This window comes from Lucilia cuprina, chromosome 2 (assembly GCF_022045245.1).
Source record: "Lucilia cuprina isolate Lc7/37 chromosome 2, ASM2204524v1, whole genome shotgun sequence".
Lineage (NCBI taxonomy): Eukaryota > Metazoa > Arthropoda > Insecta > Diptera > Calliphoridae > Lucilia > Lucilia cuprina.
Genome location: NC_060950.1, coordinates 6,506,928 through 6,532,622, shown reverse-complemented (window position 1 = coordinate 6,532,622; position 25,695 = coordinate 6,506,928). Strand labels below are relative to the sequence as shown.

General features: G+C 28.5%; 1 protein-coding gene across 12 annotated transcripts; it reads right to left on the bottom strand.

Moving 5' to 3' along the window:
• Positions 1-107: 107 nt before the first annotated feature.
• Positions 108-25,396, bottom strand: LOC111681673 (voltage-dependent L-type calcium channel subunit beta-2). 12 transcript variants are annotated; one of them, XM_023443557.2, is made up of 11 exons: positions 17,899-18,167; positions 16,169-16,633; positions 9,206-9,322; positions 8,915-9,136; positions 8,729-8,840; positions 6,793-6,828; positions 5,016-5,500; positions 4,774-4,941; positions 4,516-4,630; positions 3,757-4,014; positions 108-601 (listed from the first exon to the last, which is right to left on the bottom strand). In XM_023443557.2, exons 2-11 carry the CDS (start codon positions 16,283-16,285, stop codon positions 108-110), a joined length of 2,124 nt encoding a protein of 707 aa, XP_023299325.2. In that variant the 5' UTR covers positions 16,286-16,633; positions 17,899-18,167. The 12 variants fall into 12 exon arrangements, with proteins under 12 accessions (XP_023299325.2, XP_046806915.1, XP_046806911.1 ...); XM_046950959.1 differs by having other exon boundaries at positions 8,750-8,840; XM_046950955.1 differs by having other exon boundaries at positions 17,909-18,167.
• Between the last annotated feature and the right edge of the window lie 299 nt (positions 25,397-25,695).

The following is a 25,695-nucleotide window of genomic DNA, read 5'->3' as shown; positions in this document are numbered from 1 at the left end:
CTTGGTATTTCCTTGTGCTCTCTAACCCTTGACGTTGTGGCTGCCGCATCAGCCAACAACGTCATGCCTTTATTATCGATCTGATCCCACCCCTATATCCACGATTCCTACATGGCATTCAGCATTCTCCTACTACTCCCACCACCTCGGTGCGGACTGTATTCATCGCGATCAACCACTGGAGCGCCGCGTCTTGTTGTCGGCGCCGAAGGTGGTAAATCTCTTGGATCTATAACACGTGCCGCCGCTCCTGCCGAATAACGTCCCCCTCTTAAATCATCACGTTCATGCATGAGATCACCATCATCCATTACCAAACGGCTGCCACGTGGTATATGTCCCACTACACCAGCGCCTCCTACCGCTCCCCGATGTGGTGGATAGTCGGCAGCATAGTTACGTTCATCCAACAATTCCTCACTATTCAGATCGTAATGCATTAAATCACGATCGCGTGCATGCAAACGTTCTCTCTCACGCTCACGTTCATAACGATCTCGTTCACGTTCTCTTTCCAAACGATCACGTTCATAGCCGACACCACCACGTTCGTGATGACGATCAGAGGCTGGACGACGATTATGTGGATAGGAAGTACCTCCTGTAAATTACACAACATTTATGCAATTAATACTTTGTTTTAAAAAATTATTCGATTAAAAAAAAAAAAAACAAGAAAATAACGTAAATATTTGGGTTAATTTTATAGCATTTGTTGGTTTGTTTTATTTTAAAATTCAAGCATTCAAATAAATTTTTGAATTATTTAAAACATTTTTATATATATTTTTTGGTTTATTTATCATTAAAAAAATAACATAACAAAAGAACTAAAACAATAATAAGATAATAAAATTGAACAAATATATTTGTTATATTAACAAAACTTCTAGGTTATGAGCGCTTTAAGTATTTGTTTTAGAACTTGTAGTAACTAGTTTATATTTATTTGAACATCACTGTATTTGAGGTTTTAACATGTAGGTAGGGTAAAAACAAGTAACTTTTTAGGATTAGTAAAACTATAAAGCGTTAATATTATGAAATGAACTAAAATATAAAATGAACTTAATAATCATGAACTTATTACAAATGCTTCGATCCTATTAACAAAAGAACTGAAAAGAATTCTTTTAAGCAAAGTCGTCACTAATTTTGTGGTCTAAAATAATGTTGAACTGTTGGTGTTTTAAGGATGATATGATTAGAGCGTTTTTTTGTGTGTGTTTAGAAAATTAAAGTTTTGAAATAGTACTATTAACTTTTACCATGAAGAGTACATGATTCGATGAAAAGTACTTTATTATAGTACATTTTGGAAAATTTCCTATTCAAACTTATATCTTCTTGCCTTTTTTCATGGAAAGAGGGACTTTTATTTCATGGTCGTATAGATCATTTGAAAATTTTTAATTGATACCAAAGAAAACTATATTTAATTTCGTTATTAGAAAAAACTGTATTATGATATCTCACTAACATCGTTTTCAGTGCAATTTAAAATGTCTACATGAATTTTCTCTTCATTTAATTATATATGATGATTATATATGATTTATAAAACTCATAACACTGATAGTAGATTAAACTTGAAAACTTTAATAAATATTTATAATTTATATAAAGATAGAAAACTCTGATTAAATGTATCACACAGTTAAAGGTAAAACATTCCAATGGATTTTCGGAAAAGGATTTCAAAACAAACAAAATAAAAATCAACTCAAAAAAAACACATTAATTTTTGGGAAAATGGGATGGGATGGAAACATAAATTCAACATTATTTTACTCACTAATTAACATTTAAAATAAACGATAAACGAATATATATTATTTTTAAATTGTAATAAAACTATTGTAATTGTTGACAAAACATTTATAGTTGATGTAAACAGAAAACAAATACGTTTAAGATATTATCACAGGACGAAATAGACGATTAAGATTGAAGTAGATCTTTGAAAAACTAAAAGAAATATTTTATATGTAACGAATACATTTTGTTTTTGTGTAAATGTATTTGTGTGTTTTTGGAAAATGTCATGTTGTAACGAAATTAAAGTAAGAAAAGAAAAACGACAGATATATGTATATTTTTTTTAAACACGTACTACACATGTTCCAGGTGTAACTAGAAATAAGAAAACAAAAAAAAAAAAAACAAAACAATAAATAAAAATTTTTATAAAATAAAAATATTGAAATATAAAATACGAAATAAATGTATGAGTTAGTTCATTTGTTTCGTAAAATTTCAGACCTAAGTTGTATGCTATTAGTTAAGCTACATCCACTGACAATTTGGCAAGTTTTTATTAATGGAGTTAACCATAAACTATTCTATAGACAGGACTACACACTCGACTCGATTACACACTAAACATCAGACTGGACTACAAATTAGACAATACTTAATACTAAAACCCTGTTCTATTCTTCAGCCATATCCCAGACTATTGTATAGTCCGTAGTCAATACACATACACTACTTTATAAACTACACTATTCAACAGACGGTATACTAAACTATAGACTAGACTATAGACTAGACTATAGACTAGACTATAGACTAGACTATAGACTAGACTATAGACTAGACTATAGACTAGACTATAGACTAGACTATAGACTAGACTATAGACTAGACTATAGACTAGACTATAGACTAGACTATAGACTAGACTATAAACTAGATTATAGACTAGACCATATACTAGATTAAAGATTAGATTACAGACTAGACCATATACTAGATTAAAGATTAGTATATATACTAAACTTTTGACTAAATTATCGACTAGACTATATTCCAGTCTATAGACTAGATTATTGACTAGACTACAAACTATTCTATAGAGTAGACTAAAGACTATATTATAGACTAGACTAAAGTTATTTTTTGAATTGTTAAACTAAAGCATTTTTAAATAATTAAAGTGTAAATGGTATACATATGTTGTTTGTCTTTTTCGTTAGTAACAATTAGTAAAAAAAGCATTAAAAAGAAAAAACTGAAAAGTAACTGGGAAAAATTAACTCAAAACAAAAAATTAAAACTAAAAGGAATTCAATATCATACTCATTAAAGGTGTGAATGAAATGGGAATAGAACTCAAAGGAACGTCTTTTGAAGATGGTCTTTTTAGATAATTATGATGTATTTGGTTTAAATTATGTAGACTTAGTTAAAGCTAAATTATTAAAAAGATAGTTTCTAGGAAACGAGTTTAATAAACTATGAGAAACTAGAACGTGAAGGTACCAAATGATGTATAAGCTAAAATAAAAAAGGGAAAATTATGAAATATATATAAAAATAAATTAATAAAAATAATAATAATAAAAAGCATATGTATGTAGTTTATATAATAAATAGTATAACAGGTAACTCTTTACACATTAAATCAGACAATGTTTAAGTTGATTTAATTATTTCTTAATTTTAATATATTTTTTAAAAAGGATTTTTTTTTTTTCAAGTAACAAAAAGCATTTTTCTAGGGATTAAAATACTTGTAATATATAAATGTCATTAATTAACATAGTAGTTTATAATTAAAAACCAATTTTATATTATAAATAAATTTTTAAAGCTGTGGTAATATTTAGTATTTTGTAGTGGCTTTTTTAAGAATTGTTCTTTTATTCATTTTGTTTGAGTTTTGAAGAAAATTTACATTTAAATTAAAAAAAAATCAAACAAAACTAAAATATTTAATAGAAAGAAAAATATATTATGTTGTAGTTTGTTTACCTTGGTCCCAATCGAATTCTCTATCCCAATCTCTTTCTCGTTCTCTTTCCCATTCTCTTGCCCGCTCGCGTTCCCACTCTAAATCACGTTGACGTTCCCGGGGCGTACGACGACCCTTAGAGAATTCATTATCCCAAAATTCACGCTCATAATCGGCTTCTCGGCTACATTCTCGCTCACGCGAAATATCTCTTTCACGACTACCCTCACGTTCTATTGAACTCATTCTATAATCTCTTTGATCTTCTCCCCCATCCACTAAATGAGTGGGAGTGAGAATGCAAGCCCAGCAAGAGTAACAAGTTAGTATAGTTTCAAGTTTAAAGCATTTTAGAGAACGAGAAAGTTGCGATTCGATTGATTAATTGATTGTTTGATAGTTTAAATTTTTTTAAGATTTTTTTTTATAATATCAATAAAAACAAGTGAAAAAAGTAGAATAAACATAATTTACAAAAATTTGTTAAAAAGGTGTTTTTTGAAGTTTGTTTGAAAATAATAAGGAGAAATTATAATTGACCTTAAATTATATCATAAATAAATGAAATTTGTATGTGGTGTCGATTTTTTTTTTTTTTTTTTGTTTTGAACCTAAATAAAAGTTTTAATGAAACTTTCCTGAAAGTATTTTTATATTTTTTTCTACTTTTTCTAACTGACCTCCAAATAAATGATAATGATTTTTTTTTAGTTTCTTGTCATCAATGAATTAAATAAAATAAATCATGATGCAAGTTGGAAAAAACTTAACAAACTTACCGGGTGGTGTAGGACCCATGCGGGCTTGTTCTGTGGTAGGTGAAGCTTCCTGAGGTAATGGTCTAGGTATAGAGGCAGCCGTATTAATATCTGGATGAGTGGCTCTCCAATAGGTCTGTAAATCAAGAGAGAACAGTTTTATTGATTATTTTATATGTAAATATGAAAGTAAATTTAATATTATTTTTGATAACTTTCAGGGATTGATTTTTATTTAAAATAATTTCAATTTAAATTTTAAACTCATCAATTAAATACCTCTAAATATTCAGCAATATGTTCACAGGCATCTTCTAATTGATTTTCATCTAGGATAACATCAAACATTTCCGGTGGACATTGAGCCAATTTTTCAGCGGCTACCATTTGTACGGAAAGATTTTTTGCCTGTGATTTACCACGTGATTTGATTAAACGCTGTAAAACCTAAAAAATAGTTCAAACATTTATTCAAAAGCCCTTAAAAATAATAAATAATAATCTCAATCAATTCTTCTCACCTTACTACTACTAATTTTAAGATAAACTATTGTTGGTGCTAGTGAAGTTTTTGCTAGTTGTGACGGATGATTGATTGTATCACAATCGAGTACTACTAATTGTAACGTTCTGGCCAGTTCGAATATTCGTTCGATCTCCTCCTGTACTTTACTCAAACAATCGGAACGACTGCTTGAACGCTCCATTATTGCACGCTTCGAGGGATTATTCATGATGGAACGTTTCGCCAGCGATATATCGGCCATGACTCGTGTTATTATGATACGACCTTCGAAACGATGTTTCAGGAAGTCGAATAAAGCCTTTTGCATCATATCGGTTACTTCGTAACCTTTTAAACTTGGACCCACTAAGACGACGGGACGCATCGATGGCACAACATCATATGGGGATGCGGTCTCTTGTTTCTTAAAGAATGGCTTGCGTTTCTCCTTGTTGGGCGGTGTGGCGAGTGTTGCTTTACCACGTCCTGGTCCCATGGAATCTGATTCGTCACCTGATTAGTTAGTATCATCGAAAAAACAAGCAAGAGAAAGAAAAACGAAAGAAACGAAAAAAGGTATGGAGATTCGAATGAGCGAGATTATGGCATCTACATGAAAATGTAATTGATTTTATTTTTTTTTTTTTTTGTTGTAGTTGGTTTTGTTGTTGCTGTTTTAGTTGCAATTTAATTATTAATTTTTGTTCAATTGATTTCTAACGTGAACGGGTGTTTTTTTGGTGGATAATAAACTTTTTTTAACGAAAATCGATAAAAAATTTTTGTGGGTGTATGTTTTATAAATATGCTAAAATGTATGTACAATAACCATTTTAAATGTGTATTGATAGTTGTATAATATAGACATGTGAGGTGTCTAATGTGGGTGTAAATAAAGATTTTTTATTGATAGCATGAGAAATACTTAAGATCACGTATTTATAATGACGAATTATTCAGGATCCACAATTATATTCAAAAATAATAAAACAGCAAAAGAACTAAACTAGAACTAAAACTGATAGAGAACTAGAACTAAACTAGAACTGAACTAGAACTGAACTAGAACTGAACTAGAACTGAACTAGAACTGAACTAGAACTGAACTAGAACTGAACTAGAACTGAACTAGAACTGAACTAGAACTGAACTAGAACTGAACTACAACTGAACTACAACTGAACTAGAAATAAACTTGAACTGAATTAAAGCTGAACTAGAAATTAACTAGTCCTGAACTGGAACCGATTTAGACTATAACTGAACCAGAAAAAACTGTAAATTTCAAATTAAACTGTGAATCCTTTCAATAACTATAAAATAGTGATCGTGTTTTAAGTGAATAATTGTACAAAATTTCTTATTGATTTAGAATTGAAAAATCTCAAATAAAGCTAAAGCGAAAGTAAAATAAAGCATGATTTTCTCGAAAAGAAAATAACAACAGGCATGTGATTCGTAACATATGTATGTATGTATGTATGTATCTGAACATAATTCGAGAATGTTGAAGGGTGAACGAGAGACTTTAACGAAACAGACAATGTATTTGAAATGCAAAACGCGAAGGGTGAATTTAAAATTCAAAAAAATCTATGATTTTTCTAATAAAATATATATATTGATTTTAATAAATTATTAAAAGTGTAATTTTTTATGTTTCTGTTCTTTTTTAGCTTGCAAGACACACACTAGCCAATCTAAACCTAAATATAAGATCCAATATTTAAAATTGTTTATATTTAAATTTAGAAAAAAAGGAAACTACTTAGAAAAGAAGACAAAAGACAAACCTGTTTTTTTCTTTCGAGGTGTTGTACTATAAGGATCTTGTGGTACAATTTTGTGTTGTTGTTTGTTGTTGGTTTAATTTGTTTAAGTATATTTTCAGTTTTTTAAGAAGTTTAAGATTTTAACAGTTGTGTGCAAAATTTTAGTATGTTTTTGTTTGGTTTTAAATATTTTATGTAGATTTTGATTTGGTTTTTATACAAAGAAATTTAATTAAAGTGCAAAATGATTAGAATTTTCTTGTTTCTTATAGAAGTTTAATTTAATAAAGGATTTTGTTACGAACTCAATAAATTGACTAACGAAAAAAATTTCTACTATAAAACAAGCTATAATTTTGTTTTTAGATTTTTTCTAAATAAAGCTCAAATAATAATCATGCAAAGTAACATATTTGTTTTCTAACGAAACAAAACACAATTGTTGTTGGTATACGTTTTTATATATATATTTTTTAAGGGGGAGTTTTTTGTATTAATTTTGATGGCAGATGATTGAAAACTAAAAAAGGAAATAAAAAAATAAAAAAAAACATAAATCCTAAAATTGCCTAAATATCTGAATACGATGTTTTATCTAAAAATCTATATATTGACATTTAATAAGAAAGAAAAAATTAAAAAAAAAATCAAAACATAAAAATTTAAATTTCATAATTAAATTGGTTTTACAATAAAATTATTTATAGCTAGTCCGCACAGCTATATATCACATCAGAAATTTGTTTCCTTAAAAAAGTAGAACTGAACTAGAACTAAACAAAAACTGAACTAGAACTGAACTAGTACTGAACTAGACCTGAACTAAAACTAATCTAGAACTGAACTAGACCTGAAATAAAACTAATCTGGAACTGAACTAGAGCTGAACTAGAACTGAACTACAACTAACCTAGAACTGAGCTAGAACTGAACTAGAACTGAACTAGAACTGAACTAGAACTGAACTAGAACTGAACTAGAACTGAACTAGAACTGAACTAGAACAGAACTAGAACTGAACTAGAACTGAACTAGAACTGAACTAGAACTGAACTAGAACTGAACTAGAACTAGAACTGAACTAGAACTGAACTAGAACTGAACTAGAACTGAACTAGAACTGACTAGAACTAGAACTGAACTAGAACTGAACTAGAACTGAACTAGAACTGAACTAGCACTGAACTAGAACTGAACTAGAATTGAACAAGAACTAAAGTAGAACTAACCACGAACTGAATTAGATACTGCACTAGAACTTAGTTAGAAAAATGAACTAAAATTTAACTAGAACATATTAATTAAATTATTTTTTTAATCAATAATAAAATCTGCATTTTTCGAATCTGAAATTTACTGATTTAAATTACATTTAAAATTTTTTCTTTCCGTCAGGTCTTATAAAATCAATTAATAAAACCGCTATAAATGTTTGTTTAAAAAACTGATTTTAAAATATATTAACTATAATCATTGGATTTTCCAGATTTTCTTTGTTAAAAATTCCGAAAACTTAATCGCTTAATTACATACATAAATCTAGGTTCCTAATACTCTTTCTCAAATATAAAACATAATAAAGGATTTTTTTACAAAATATTAAAAAAAATAATTAAGAACACCTTTGTTTCTATACACACTTACAATATTTAAGGAAAATATTTTTTTGGTTTAGCAAAAAAAGAGAAATAAACTAAAAGTAAGTAAAGAAAATTTAGTTCATTTTACAATATACAATAAATATATATATACTCCAAAAAAGTACACCCCATTTAAACACGATTTTTTTTAAAGAAAGAAAATATAAATTTTAAAGTAATTATTTTCTTGGTAGATTGATTTCCTTTCCGAAAAAAACACAACATCAAATTAGATTAAAAGAAAATATTTAAAACAAAAATTAAAAAAAATAAAAAACTAAGAAATCATAAGAATAACATGAACATGTGTGTCATACCAGGTGTAGGGGGTGTGCTACCTCGTGATGGCTCCGCACCTGCTTGACCGCCGCCTAAATTCCCACTGGATGAGCCTTTTGTACCATACAGTCTTGAGGGTCGGTTTTGATTCTTTATTAAGAGAAATACAAATTTAATTAAAATTAATTTTATTTCAATAAAATATATATGTGTAACTAGCTCACCTGCACTCGTATGTGTTCTAGCTTAACGGGGCTGGGTATGAATCCCACATCACAGCCTTCTTTAACCAGTCTACCGATCCACCAGTTATGATCGTATTTCTCTTTAATGTGTAGAAATTCCCTAACATCGAAGGATACGGCATTACCCTGCACGGGTGAATCATCATCGATGGTACCATCGTAAGCAACATTTGTTCGCACAGCGAACGCAACTGGTTTACTCTGATTGTAGGTGGGAAGAATTTGTTAAAATTATAGATTTAAAATTTGTTGTTATTATCCAATACTTACTCTTGCTTTATCCAACTGGCTTAAGGCCTGACGTTCCTTATCTCGCCGAAGCGATTCCTTTTCCTCGTCTAGCGACAGATCGGATGACGGTTGTGAATAGTTGGAGTCGGCAGAACCCTTAAAAAAAGATAACAATAAAAAATATAAATATTTAAGCACTATTTACATGAAAAATTAATATATATTTTTTTACTTAAAAATATTTATATTTTTAATTTACTTAAATACATGAATAAATAATTACTTCTATTGTTTTAATTCAACAAAATTAAACTTATTATGGAAAATGTCAATGAACTTTTAGATACTAATGAAATTTTCTATGCCAACTTTAATATATGTAAATTATAAGGTCAAAGTTCATATAATTCGTGTGTTAGAAAATATGTTTTTATATATGTATATATTGTTTGTTTTTGTTACACATTCGTTTTGAAAATGTTGAACATTTGCTTTTGTTTATAGAAAATAATATAAACAATGTTACTTTTTATTAATCTAAATAGATTTATTTAAAAATACCATTGTATAAATAATGGGAGGTCAGTTGAATTGTAGATTCGGGTTAAATATGATTATTAGTTTCTACCAGTGTGTGAACTTCAGTCATAAAATTTTAATATTTCATTCAGAATCTACACTGAAAAAAATCCATGCCTAATATATACGAAAAATGTCGTACATTGTACGAATCGTTCTTTGTTTCGCACCACGAAATTCTTTCGTAATATATACGAAATTGTACGAAATATTTTAGTATAATGCAAAATATCCTTGAAAAAATTAATTTACATAAATTGAAAAAAGTGAATTTTGGATAAATATGGTAAAATTTACGAAATATTAATTTATTCAAACATTTTTGTTCATTTTAAAATAAATTTTCTAATTGTAGATCAAAATTATTCTCCGAATTTTCAATTTTTTTACGAAAATTATACTTTTTCCTAAGTCTTTTAAAAATGTTGTAGTTTTATTTAATCATAATATAATTAATATCATTATGTTTAATTTCGCTAAAATTTAAGAAAAAAATATTACGAAAGGTTTTCGTACTTTCGTAAAAATAGAAAAGGGGTTTATTACATAATATTTCGTATTATACACGAAATTTTGTAAATATTACGAAAATAGAAGTTACGAAATTTTTTGTCGTAAAGTTGAGCATGGATTATTTTCAGTGTATAAACCGTAAATAAATTGCACATCTTTTGTTAGATCTATATATCAATTGTAATATTTGTTGTTCATTTTACTAGCGATATATGAGGCTATTACTCAGCGCAACAAATCTATTTCTTTCTAATTAGATTATATGAATAATCCAATAAGATCGTGCAAAAAAATTTGAAGGATATAGAAAAACTAAGGCCAAATATCAATCGGTGATCTTTTAGTGTTAATAGATCTTTCAAGGGGCATATTCATTAACAAAGGAACAACCTTTAGAAGAATATTATATAGTAGACTCAAATAAGAAATATTAGAATATTAATCAGTTTCCGACCAGCGATTCAAAATCATGACCCCCATAATGGGTTGGCAAATAGAACTTTCAAATTGTAAAAAACAGCATTTAATAGTTTTTTTAATTCGATTGTATAAAATCTAATTCGTACTCGCTTTTAATACTTTAAACGTCTAGTCCACACCACGCGTTCTACACTTTCTCGCATTCTATGCATCTGTCTAAAAAGTAGAATCTTTGTATTTGTATGCTGAAAGTTACAAGCACAAAAGCGTAGAATGCCTTACGCGTAGAATGCTTCAAGTAGGTCTGGTGGTAAGCTAATAAATGTATTTTTAAATTAAGATGAAATAAGATTGAATTAAGTTAAGAAATTGTACAAAACAGAGTTTCAACTATAACTCGCTTAAAGATTCATTTAATGAGTTTTGCTATCGATTTGTTAAATTAATGAGTGTAATTTAATTTGTTCTTTTAAAGTACGTTTTAGGTAATAGTTGATAAAAATAAAGTTATTTTTGGTATGTGAGTTTTCTTTCTGTGTAATTAAGTTCTCCAAACTCTGACCATGTTGCTTGCTATTCAGAAATCTTTAGTCATCGTTTTTTCGCCATTAATTTACAACTACACTATTGAAATGGCCTCGGAACAGTAGCCAATAGCCGAGACTTCGTTCTTTCTCGCACTATTTTTCAACGAAATCGCAATAGTACAACGTTAGAGCTTTTTACCAATATAACATGCGCGGAGGGGGAACCGAAGCATAATAAATTTGGAGTGGAGGAGATATTGACACTAAAGATAAAGATCGTTTAGAAACATCACTATTTAATAATTTCAAACCGTTTTCGAGCAGTCAAATGTATTGAAAAGGACATAAAAGAGTTGAAGCCGACATGCCTTCAAAGTCGATTTTGGATATCGAAAATATCTCTTGTCATTCTCTATAATATACATTCCATTATTGGAAAATTTGAAAAATTAACACAACAAATTTACACAGTGTAAAATTTTAACGGTCATTTGAAAAAAAAAAATAATCACGTCTGCCTACCATCATATGAAAAATTAATCTTTCAACTTTTCGGGGATGATAGATAATCGATAAACGAAAACAAAATTTGATAATGTAATAAAATCGATTACTTGGTTTTCTATTAAATGAATTAAAAAACTAGCTCTGAGTAAAAAAGGTTCTTGGCTATAAACTGCAATAAGTATACTTCTGATAACAATAACTTCAGAAGTTATTAAATCTAAAACAAGATCTAAACATATTTTCCACATGTTTGCCCCTATTAGTATAAAATCAATGAAATATTTCAACACTCAATAAAATATTTCTCATCGAAAACATTATTTTCGTCTAATTCCAAAGGCATTAAAAATCGAAATTCTTTATTATAAACAATAATTATTTTCAAATTAATTTAACATCTGGCAAATTGCCAATTTTAACTAAAAGTTTATATTTTTGTTGTTTTTCTTCCATTTTAAAGAATTCTAAGTAATAAGTTTAAGGTATTTAGTATTTTGATTTCTACTACTCTTATTATTATAAAGAAAACGCATTAACAACAATTATTAAACAAAAATATTTTTGTATTAAACAATTAAATAAAATTGAATTAAAAAAGGTAAAATGAGAAATGTTGAATTTATTTTATACAAAGTACATCAATATTAAAGATAAGCACATACGAACACACAAACATGTGTAGACTTGACAAAATGTAAGCAGGCAGTCTAAAAAGTTGTATTAATGTTTATTTACAAAATCAAATTGTTTACTTTAACAAATACCACTAATTGAAGTGAAACTACCCCTTTTTGGTCTCCGAAGCAATAAGTTCAAGAAAATTGACTTAGGTCTTTATATAAAATACTGGTATTTAAAATTTGCACTAGACAATTTTTTTACAAAATTTACTAAAAAAGCACTTTCAGTTCTGTTATCTTGCATTATAGTTTAAGCGATATAAAATGTTATTCAAGTCATAATTCATCCTATTTGCTATGTACATAGCTCGTTACATATACAGACACATTAACTATAAAGTAATATATAAAATATTACATACATATTAAATGACCCCTTTATTTTTGCTTTTAATCCCTATACATTTAAATATACATACATATATATTAATTTATATATCACATACAGACATATCCTTCGTAAATATGTATAGATGGATATTTGAATGAACCAATCCTTTATTTTATTTCAGCCTTATAACAGTTTTTTTTCTGTTCTTCTTTAATTTCTAGTATATTTTACTAACAAACTCAGTGTTAAAGCGCATCCACTTGAATGAATTCATTATTATTTATACATTTTTGTTTTATGTTTTCTTTTTTTTCACTTTTAACAATATGAGAATTATGGTGCAACTGTGGTTTGTATGATAGCACCTACGAAGTTTGCCCTCAATGTTTTAAATATTTGAAGGGATGCTATGTATTACTTCCACTCTAATTGTGTTTATATAGATTAAGATGAACTAGTACTAGAAGGACAGAAACTCAAACTAAAAAATTAAAACTTTCGGGAATAACAACTGAACTAGAACTGAACTAGAACTGAACTAGAACTGAACTAGAACTGAACTAGAACTGAACTAGAACTGAACTAGAACTGAACTAGAACTGAACTAGAACTGAACTAGAACTGAACTAGAACTGAACTAGAACTGAACTAGAACTGAACTAGAACTGAACTAGAACTTAACTGGAACTAAACTAGAACTGAACTAGAACTAAACTAGATCATATTGTAAACAAGTATGAATTTATAGTCAGACATTGCCGACCATATGATAGCCTACACCAGTCAGTATGTTAAAATTGTGGATTTCTTTAAATAAAGCATTTAATTTGTTTTATTGTGGAATATTTTTACTTATTGTTGACAAAAAAAGAGATTTTCTGCAAGAGGGCTCATATGGACCTATCCTTATAAATTTTGGTAGATGAATTAACGTCTACTTTAAAGTCATTTATATAGATTTTAATCATTTCATTAGTAATTGTATGTTAATTTTGACCTACAAGTCATTATCTGAAGGGGAGTTTGCATGGGGGCTAGTGTCAAATGAGGCCCGATCACTATAAAAATAGTATTGTCAATTATTGTTCTATAAAACTAATCTTTGTTGATTTTTGTTAACATTATAATACATTTAACGTAATTATGAGCCTAAAGGGCCGATTCCAACCATTTTCAATGGCGTTCGTGCTTGAACCAAAAAAAGAGTAAGTGCAAAATTTCATCAAATTGTCTTGAAAATTGCGACCTGTAGCGTGCGCATAAGGTTTACATGGACACACAGACAGACGGACATAGCTAAATCAACTCAGAAAGTGATTCTCAGGCGATTGGTATCCTTTAAGGTGGGTCTAGGACCAATATTTTTGGGTGTTACAAACTTCATCACAAACGCATAATACCCTCCCCACTATAGTGGTGTAGGGTATAAAAAACAACTTTTTCATAATTGGAACTTTATTTGTTTATTTAAAGTTAACATGTTTGATTTGCCAACCAACCAACTACTTATAAATATATACTTTATAAAACTAAATTAACCTTTTAGAACTAAATTTCAAAAACAATTTATAATTCTGCTATATTTTTCTTCTTATCTGTTAATAAATAATATTGAATGCACATGTTGTATTGTAAAAGGTTTTACTTGTTTGTATTTGAACATAAATGTATGTAGGTATGTATATAAACAAATGTCTCTATTTGTGAGGATGAGTATGTAAATATCTTTAGAAATATGTCATTTACATACCAGTGCATACACAAATACATACTTATACACATACATACGTACATCATTGTTTTCTATTATTAAACTCTTTACTTTTAGATAAATTGTTGATTGTAATTTAATAATAAAAGGAATTATTAAATATTTATAATCCTGTTAAAAAAACAATAGATTTTATACATCAGAATAACTCGACAAGTACATTCATATGTCTGTTTATTATTGTTTTAACAAATAAAATAAAAACCTGTTGATTGTTTTGTTTTAAAGTTGTTAAAAATAGTCCTATAGTCCTTGATCCAGCCGATTATGAATACAAATGTTTTGACATCAAATAATTTAAGATGTATTTGAAATTGAAAGAACCTTCTCTTTCTGGTCAACTACAAACTATCTGATAATGAAATAGGTATGAATACCTTTGATTGAAGTCTCTTTTGCATTAAAGTGATATTATAATGTGTATGCGTTAATAAGTTTCTATTTGATTTAATAAGATAATATTAATTTAAGAATATTAAAGACTTAGTAAATCGCATAATGGTATTGATTTTTGTTTGGTTTGTACTTGATTTCAGAGCATTTTAAACACATTTTAAATATTACAAAAATTTTTTTTTTAAATGTTAAGTATGAAGTTTGTTTTTTATAGGTTATTTTACTGAACATAAAATCGAATCATGTTTGTCCAATTCACAAACTGAGTTGTATGGTTGTATCGTAATATGTCGTATTTTTTTACAATTCACTTATTTTGGTTTTAAAAAACTTTATTTGAAAACTTTTTAAGACATACGACGCTACAACGATACGACATCGGTTGAAAATTAGACAATTAAAATTAATTTTTAAAAATAAATAAAAACAAGTAAGAATCTATAGTCGGACCAGGCCGATCATATGATCCCTGACCAGTGATTAGTAATTAAAAAATTTAGATTATTTTTAATAATAATGCCTTTAAATTGTTTTTGCTTCAATTCCTGCTTGTGTTTATTGAATTTAAATCATTTTTGAAGGGGACTTTGTATGGGGACTATGGGGGTTTAAAGTCCGATCATTTCGAAAATCAACATTCAGACTTGCACAAAATTCAGTTGTGCTAATTTTGTTAGAAAAAAAATTATGGACTCAAAAAGTATGGGGGCTAGGTGAAATAATGAACCGATTTTAACCGTTTTTAGTACTGTGATCAAAAGAAACGTTTGTATCAAGTTTTATCAAATTATCTTGAAAATTGCAACCTGTAGTTTGATTACAACATTTACATGGACAGACAGAAAGACAAACAGACGGACAGACAAACGGACGGACGGAGCTAAACCGATTCAGAATATGATTCTGAGCCAATTGGTATACTTTAAGGTATGCATAGGACCAATATTATGGTACGTTACAAACATCAGCATTAAACCAATATACCCTCCCCACTAAAATGGTGATCAAACATATTTTTAGGACTTTTTGAGTTTTTCGATGTAAGAGAATCATTTAAACTTTAACCTCCATATTCAAAAGTGCCTAATAAAGTTATTGTGGGTTTATTGTAGAAAATTTTTATAAAACTAAAATAATTTGTAGAACATATTTTATACGCCTTTGGAGCATATTGTTGGTTAAACTTTCAAAATTAAATAGAAATAGAATAATAATTTGGGGAGAAAAGTTTTCTTATATTTTCATAAAAATAATTTCCTTTCTTTAAATTTAACCAACCTGTGTAAATAATTTATTATATCCACTTTGATATGATGAATAACCGAGGCCAAATCGAGATTCTCGATGGCCACCGGATACCGAGGGAACATCTGAAGATGATGCACGTTGCACCATGGGCCGATCAGCCCGATAATCTTCTTCGAATGAAGATATTTTGATGGTATTAACGCAAACAGTTTTAAAAGAAATTTAATAACAAACACTGGGTGGTTGTGTTGATTGGCGGTGAGTGGTGGTTAGTGGTGGTAGAGATTGCGGCAATTATTACGATGTTTAGTTTATTTTTTAACTTTATTTTTTTTTAATTTCTATTTTCTTTATTTATTTCTTCTTCGTTTATGGGAACAATTGGCGACAATAAAGCGCCAATTGCTTAAAAAAAGTTTTTAGGCAATTTTCTTTTTAAGATATTTTAGTTTTGTATTTGTTAGTTCCTTTTTGTTGTTGTTGTATATATGTTAACTTTAGTAGAATAGTAAGAGAATGAGTGAGTACATAAGTATGTGTGTGTGTCAGTTTAAGTGTTCACGTTTAAAATTTAGGTAAGTATGACACTAAATTACTCGAGGGGACAATATTCTTAGAGCAGGAGGGAGGTAGAAATTGTGAAAAAAGAGAACTAAAAACAAAGAAAAAGAAAACACACATACACACAGGATTCTAATTTAATATACACGCACAAATAACAGTAAATAAAACACACGCACATACACTGCAAAAAAAATCGTTATGACAGTTATTTGTTTTTTTTTAGAGTTTCTTTACACAAAACAGTAGTTAGCCGTTTTTTATCGTTGATTTAAAAGAAAACTTTGTAAAACCGTTTGTAAATTTTTATTATTTTTTGTTTTTTTTTATAGAATTTATTTCATATCTAAACATAGAATTAAATGTCCTATTTGCTTGAATTATAAATAGTTTTATGAGAGATTTATTTGATTTTGTTCTAGTTTCTTTGTCAACAGCAATAGCAGGACATTATAAAAGTAGTTTCTGTACTTATTTATAACTATTTTAGATGAACTCTATCTTATTAGCTGTTTTTTTTTTCTTTATTTTTAAAACGGAACACTTGAACTAAAAATGTCAACGAAATTCATTTGCATTTCTTTCTACGACTTTGTTAATTTAAGCATTTTTTTACACTTCACTTGCAAAAGGGGTTTGTATTTGAGACCAAGGAAAAGACACAAATTAAAGAAAAGTAACAGAGTTTATATTAAAACATGTTCTAATGGCTGTTTTACACACGACCAACTTAACCTCAAAATAGGAAAACATAAAAACACCAAAAAGTAAGACAAGGAATAAAAATACGGAAGAATAAAGCACAAAAGAGGACACAAAGACTAAAGAAAAAGGCACAAAAACCCCAAAAATAAAATGGGAAAATAAACCAAAAACTAAATAAATTTAATATTTTCAAAATTTCTTAAAAGTTTTTTTTTACTAAAACAAAATTATAAACTAATTAATTAATAAATAGCTGCCACAAAAAACTTTAGTTTAAATTTATTTCTTTTTTTATATACATATATATTTTTGTTTAAACCCCTTCCATTATTTGGCATCCTAGTATTAGGCCTGTACAAGGTTGCCATTAACAAATTTTTTCACATATTTTATTTTTTTCTTCTTTATATTTGCAAAATATGTTCCTTGGTCTCAAATTCTTTTCACAAAATGTTTTTCTTTATTCGGTTTTAATTTTTTCAAAATTATTTTACTTTTCATTACTTCACAAAACCTTTGTACTAATTCACTTATTCTTTTTTTATTAATTTTTATATTATTATACAAAAATTATTTTAATTTCTTTTTCTAAATTTAATACAAAATTTATACACTTTTTTCCATTCGATTTCAACTTTTCTTACTTGTCTCTGCACTCTAACTAATGTAAAAAAAAAACTTTTCATTCTTTTCTGTATTTGGAAAATGTATTAAAATATGTTGTTTTCTTCGCTCTTTCTCTCCGTTGTTCCGTTTATCATCTCATCATCATCTCTCAATGTGCCTCCCACCCTCTGTGTGTAATTTCTATGTGCCACCCTTTTTTCACAAAACAAAGTTTGACAGGTTCATACAAATTTCTTTGTAGAGTTTAATGGGAATGTTTGTGTATGTCAGTCCATCTGTGTGACTGACTAACTGAGTGTGTATGCATGTGTGTGTGTGTCATGTTTTTCCAGTGCGTAAAAACAGATGTTGGTTTAAATGGTGCTGGAGTTGCCAGCTGTTTCTTAAATACATTTTTAACTTGATTATAAACATTAAATTTTTTTAAAAAAAATTATATATTTGTATTAATTCACTTTAAATCGACTTAAAGAAACGATCGTCAGCCATCCAGGCAAGCGTTAAGACCTGGTTCACACTGGGAGACTTTTGTTGAGAAACTTTTGATTTTGTGTGTGAGAGAAAGAGATGGTTGATATTTCTTTCTCTCACACACAAAAATAAAAATTTTCCCAAAAAAGTTTCTTAGTATGAACCAGGTCTAACAGCAACATGTCCAATCTCCGTGACATAGTGATATTTATACTCTGTTGACTATAATCTTATCGGGTCTTTTTGACAAACATGTGGATTCCACTCCATAAGAATTGCTTTAAATAACAATAATTTAGATTATTCAAATATGTGAATTATTTTCGGTATGAGTTCGAATTTCTTATGAAAACCAATCTTTCAGTATCAGTTAAATTTCAGCACTTTATTTAGTTCTTCTGGACGTAATTCCTATTATTTTAGGAATAGCATCACTTTCAATATACTTGGTAGGGTTCTATAAATCGACTTTCGAATAATCAAACAATCGACTTTTTGTCAAAAAAAAGTCGATTGTTCGATTTTTTGGAAAGTCGATAACTCGACTATCGTCTATGAGAAAAGTCGACTTTGTAAATAAAAGTCGAAAAAGTTAAGAACTCAAAATAGTCGAAAAACTCGTAAAAAGTCGAATAAAGTCTGAAAAAGTCGAAAAATGTCAAAAATAGTCGAAAATTTAAAAGAAAGGGGAAAAAGGTCCAAAACTCTAAAATAGTCGGAAAAACTTGAAAAAAGTAAAAAAAGTCGAAAGAAGTCAAAAATAGTCAAAAAGTCGAAAAAAATCTAATAGTCGGATAAAGTCGAAAAATGTCAGAAAAAGTCGAAAAGTGGACTTTTTATAAAATACTAAAAGTCGAAAAGTTTAAAAGTTAACTATTAACTAAATGAAAAAAGTCGAAATATCAACTATGCATAAAATGAAGAAGTCGAAAAGCCCATTTTTAACTAAGTCAAAAACCGAAAAGTCGACTTTTTTTTCAACTATAGAACCATAATACTTAGATCTAACTTCAGACATGCTCATTTTACGGATATTTCTCGCCTTTCGCTCATCAGGGTCACCCCATATGATTTTCGTAATTCTGCCCACCGTTTCATTATTCCAAGAGGTCTTATGGGATTCTTCCACCCACAGTTTTAATTCAATTTTAATTTAACTACCTCGTCAGTTTAAATACGTTGAGCTCAGTTTCCCTTAAAGGTGTTACAGTCCTAGTTTTATTCTAATCCAATTTACACATTGCGTTATTGCTCGGAATTTTTTCTAGAAGCTTGTGTTATGATTAAGGATACGGTTGTATATTACTGTTTCTGGGACTTCAATTCGTATAGTAATGGATTTCTACTGGTATTTGTTCTAATCATCCGCTAAACAAAAACATTCTATCTGGGATCAGCGTTTTAAAGTTTCCGACATATTCTGTGTCTGGTGTACGATCAAGCACGTCCTATGATTGTGCATTACCTTCCAATTTTTTCATCAAACAGTAGTGAAGTTCTTATAACCGCTTTTCGCCTAAAGTTATGAGCCGTTCGGCTGTGAGCACCTTAAGAGCCTCGATAGAAGTAGCACTCATGTTCTTTAGTAATCCATAAGCTAGAATTGGTCTAATTACACTTTCCTAATCCTATTACGACAAATCGGTTTGATAATACGACTAAGGCTTTTATAAAGCCAATTTGTTATAGTAGGACTCTCTCCATTTCATGCCTACATATCGCTCAGCACCGATGTGTCTTCTTGATTCCATCCTCTGAGTGGTGTCTTTATTTTAATTTCCGGTCAAGGAATACCTAAGTAGTTAACATTGTCGGACATCCCGGTATTTTCTTGACTAGGAAGCAGAGTTCTGTTTACGAAAAAACTTCTGTCTTTATTGTAAAAAAACTGAATTCCGTCTGCGCCGGGTTACCTCTCGGTCGAGTCCAGCACAAAACCGTATTCAGAGCTTTATCATCACTTTTACACAACGGTATTTACTGAAATTTTACTGATACTGTAAAATGCCCATATATGGAACCATAGATGGGCATTGTAAAATATTATTACCCTGCAAATGTAAAACACTGCCAGGGCAACAACCTTTGTACAGCAAGGCTTAGCTAATTTGTTTGATGGCCTCCACCAAAATCCAACGATTTTTCTATGGTACTCCACATTCTACCAAAGAAAAAGTTAGGTTATTTGTCCAACTGTCCACTCATCAGACAATAGACAAGTAAATGTCTAATCAATACAATAGTCCAAAGACCAGTCAAAAGAATAATACTTAGTCTAGTCCAGAGCTTAGTCAATGTACTTAATAGGCTAGGCCATGGACTAGTTAATATACTAATTCATAGGCAAATTGGTCAAAAGCTAATAGACTAGTCAATAGGCTAGTTACAGTATTATTGCAAATGCTTGTCAATATATAAGTTCATACACTATGTAGGCAATAGTTTATACAATAACGAGTAGACAGACTAGTCCAAAGCTAATAAGAATGATATTTTAATTACACTTTTATTTCTAAAAATTGCACATTTTGGTAAAAAAAAATAAACAATTAAAATTATAATTTGTCAATGCCTTAAAATACCTGGCCACCCCAATATATTCGTCATCGTTTTCACTAATATAAAGAGCACAAAGAGAGAGTGGAATAAACAATATTGTGTCAATGGAGAAAAAAGTTTTTTGTTATCATTCCAATCTACACTCGCGCCTTCAAAAAATGTAAACAAATGTTAAGGAATGTTAATGTTTTTCTATCTATCATTCTAGTATTTTGCTAAAAATTTAATTATATTTACTTAAACAAAAAATTTTTTTTAAGAAAATCATGAATGAATTTCACAAGCAATTAATTTCTATGTAAATTAGCAAAAAAATAAATAGAAAAACACTTTGGTCTATTTTTACTATAACAATCTGTGAACCAAAAAAAATCCCATTCATAGAAGAAAAGCATGTCTACAAATGAAACGAAGGAAGGAATAACAAAAAAAAAAACTACTATTAATTATTTAGGGCGCAAGCGCCGGAAATTATTGTTTAATTTCTTTTGAACTTGTCAAATTTGTTACAGTTTTGTTTCATTTCAATTGTTGTATACTCTTTATTTGGATTTTTATTATCAATTCCTCTGCAATTAATCGTTTTTCTTTTGCTGTCAGGAAAGTGAATTAAAAGAAACATTTTCACTAGCTGTCAAACGTATAAAAACAGAGTTGTTTTTAGGCGCAATTACTCTCTTGTTCTTTTGTTTTATTCCTTTTGTCGTAGCTGTCATATTTCTTCTGTTTTTCTTTTTTTCTTTGCGTTTTTTTTTTGTTTATCGTATTTTTCCACAATTTATACGAACAATTCGTAATGAACTTGAATATTTCTTAATTTGTATTTTACTCATTTAATATTTTGTTTTTAGTGTTTTCTTTAAGCATTTAGTCTACTTATTATTTTGTATTTATTTTCTTTAAAAAAAAATAAATAAATTCTTTAATTATTATGGCCATGTGTTTTCATGATTTTCCTATTTGCTGACTAATAAGCAGTGACTGTATACATAGGTGTGAGGAATCCTAAGATCAATATTACTTTTAACGCAAAATCTTATGATTTATTAACTACATATAAAAAATTTCGTTATGATACTTTTCGTATTTATTTTGATTTCTTAGATTTGTTTTCTTTAGAAAATTTTCAACAATAATAGGTTTAAAATAGGTTTATTTAACAATTTTATGCTTCCGCTATAACTTTGAGACTTTTTAAAAAATCTAAAGTTGTTCATATATATTTAGACTTAATTTGTTCGTTCGTCATCGATAAACACCTTTGATTTTAAAAAAATGTATAAAAAGGGTACCTAACAATTTTGAATAATGTTTTCAATATATAGACAAATTTTGCTGCCCCATTGCTTAACTTCCGAGATGCAAAGGCATTATTTCCGTTTACAAACACGCAGATGGGATGGCATCTGTTGAGTCGGCAACAGCACGAAAAGACGTAACCGGTAGACCAGCACATTTTTCATTCATCCGACACACACACATAGAGAACAAAATAATTCACATTCATTCTAGGCATACGAGTTGGCATTCTGTAGCATTTAAAACCAACTTATTTATATCGCTAAGTCCCACAGTCTCTCCCCTGTGGGTTGTCTGTTTTCATCGGCAACATCCGCAATTAAATACTCTTCCTGCAAAATTGGGCAGCTGCCCATCCATAGTAACAGATTATGCGGTTCTTTGGTTCGCGCCAGTTTTAAATCAATCTAAGGAATCAATCAATATAGTCCCGGCAGACTAAAGTTACTCTGTTCCCTAGGATTCCAATAACACCATAATGGCTAAATATACAAATGTCCATAAATCCCTTCCAACTGGATCTATCAGTTAGCAAACTTTTTGAGGTAGACTAAATTTTTTGAACCGTTACAGATGTCAGATTGATGATTAAAAGTGGACTGACATAGAAACTACTGTTTATTTTCTACTGTTTATTTTCCATAGAAGGGGAGTGCTAATTTATCAAATATTAAAATTGATTACTTTAACTCGAATAACCACTGTGCCAAAACTTCCTTTTTGGAAATATAAATAATAATTTCCACTTTTTTGTATTTTCGTATGTTTAGCACAAATTAAATATTTCAAGTGTTTAATTGTTTGTTTATTGATATCAGCAACAACAAAAATATAAAAAAAAAACATTTTATTAGTTTCTTTTTGTTGTTACTTTTCGCAGCAGTTTTTGCAGAGTAATATTATTTCGTTATTGTTGTTGTATTACTATTTGGAATTCCTCCCTCTCACTTCAAAATTTTTTCAATATTCTACAATTTTTGTAGTATTTTTTTTTTCATTTTTTATCGGTGTACGAATATATTTATGTGCGTGTGTATGTTTCCATTTAAGGTTTGTATGTCTGACTGTTTGTTTATAGAGAATACTAGTGTGCGAGTGGCACGCTTTTCACATTAAGTTGCATATTTTTTTGTTTATAGTTTCAATATGTTTTTCTTGTATTTATTGTTTTTTTTTGTCCACGTTGTTGCGTTTTTATATCTTTATGTACTCATTCAGCTAAATATACATAATTGTTTGTATGTTCTATATATTACGTTTATTTGTTCAAAAAATATATGATTTTTGTTAAATCAGCAAAATAAGTAATATTAAGTGTTTACAGTAAAGAGCAATTAAAACGTACACATAAGGATGCAAAGTTTTACCAATTTCCAATGAAAGTAATTGTTGCAAAAAACAAACTACCTTTATGCGTATACGTAATAATTTTTTTTTAATAGTTTTGTTGCGTATTCGCATATTAAATTTGTATAAGCCAGGGGTGAAAAATTTAGATCTTCAAAGATTAGACTGGACTATAAACTAGACTAGTCTAAACTAGACAAGACTATAGACTAAACAATAGACTAGACTATAGACTAGAATATTGACTAGACTATTGACTAGACTATAGACTAGACTATAGACTAGACTATAGACTAGACTATAGACTAGACTATAGACTAGACTATAGACTACAATATAGACTACAATATAGACTGGACTATAGACTAGACTATAGACTAGACTATAGATTAGACTATAGACTAGACTATAGACTAGACTATAGACTAGACTATAGATTAGACTATAGACTAGACTATAGACTAGACTATAGACTAGACTATAGACTAGACTATAGACTAGACTATAAACTAGACTATAGACTAGACTATAAACTAGACTATAGACTAGACTATAGAATAGACTATAGGCTATTAAGCAAGTGAATCTAAGGTGATGACTATATTTTGAAAAGGTTTTCGCAAACTTCAGCACAAATTATTACCCTCAATCACTTGTAGGATTCGATTAAGTTTAATAAAAATAAATTTATAAGTTTAAAAGTTATGCCAATGAGAACATTCGTAATTAAGTTTTTCTGCATTCAATTGAGACCAAACTAATGTACCTACATATAAAGAGAAAATCACAATGCAATTAGCGCATTATCCTTCTAAATCTATACTAACAATATGATTTAAATCAGATGTTTTTGATTTAAGAACGAAAAATAATCAAAAATTTAAGTTAAACACTTTGTCATATAAAGCAAGCAATCCATCAAATTAAACAAATAAAATTTAAAACAAAAATATAATTTTGTTTATCATTAATATTAGAAACAGAGTTAATATTTTTTGTATTCAAAAAAAAAAAAAAAAAAAAAAAAAACAACGAAAACATTTTGTTTATTAAAATTCATCATTTGAAGACGATAAATACTAACGAATAGAAAAAAATGTGTTTCAAATTTTGCTCTAATAAACTTGAGACAGCCACAAGTGAGTGTATGATAAAAAGGCCATCGAAAAAAATAGAAAAAAAACTAAAACAAATTTAAAAGATACAAAACAAAAAAAAATGAAAATAAAAGAATTTCAAACTAAAAGAACAAACATGTTGTATTTTAAGTGGTTAAAAATATCTTTTCCTATGGACCTGACAATTCTCTAGTGGTGGCAATGTAAATATTTAAGTGGCAAGTAAGGGGATCGAAACAACAATGCTATATAAAATTATTTACTGAATAAAGGCTAAAAATGTTTTAGATTACAAATCCTTAAGTTATTACTTACTATTTAACAATAAATATGTGTGATAATTTACTTAAAGTAATTTGAATTCTTACCCGACGATTTTTATTTTTAAAAGGTTTATAGGATTTGCCTTTGTGTTTGGCACCACCGCCCAAATGAAGTTTCTTCATGTTAACAAAATTTTTTATTTAAATTTTGCAAAACTTTAAAAAATTTTTTAATTTTTCTTTTGTTATCTTTGAAAAATACTTAATTATGCAATTATGAAGTTTATTTATGAATTTTAGTTAAACTATTTTAAAGAAATTTATTAATTTTTTGTTTGAGTTGTATAAACTTTATAATTTTTTTTATAAATTTAATTGTATACTTAAATAGCTTATTCATACAAAATATATCACATAGAACACATTTTCATTAATTTATATTTAAATAAATTTAAGTTTTTTTTCACAAAACCCCCCTTTTTCTTAAAAACGCGCACATCCGAAATCCATAAGATAAAAAATTCAACTGATTTGCTATTTTCAGTCAAAACGATGCGACAGAGACAAAAATTTTGTTTTTTTTTTTTTTTTTTTGTATTTTCAAATT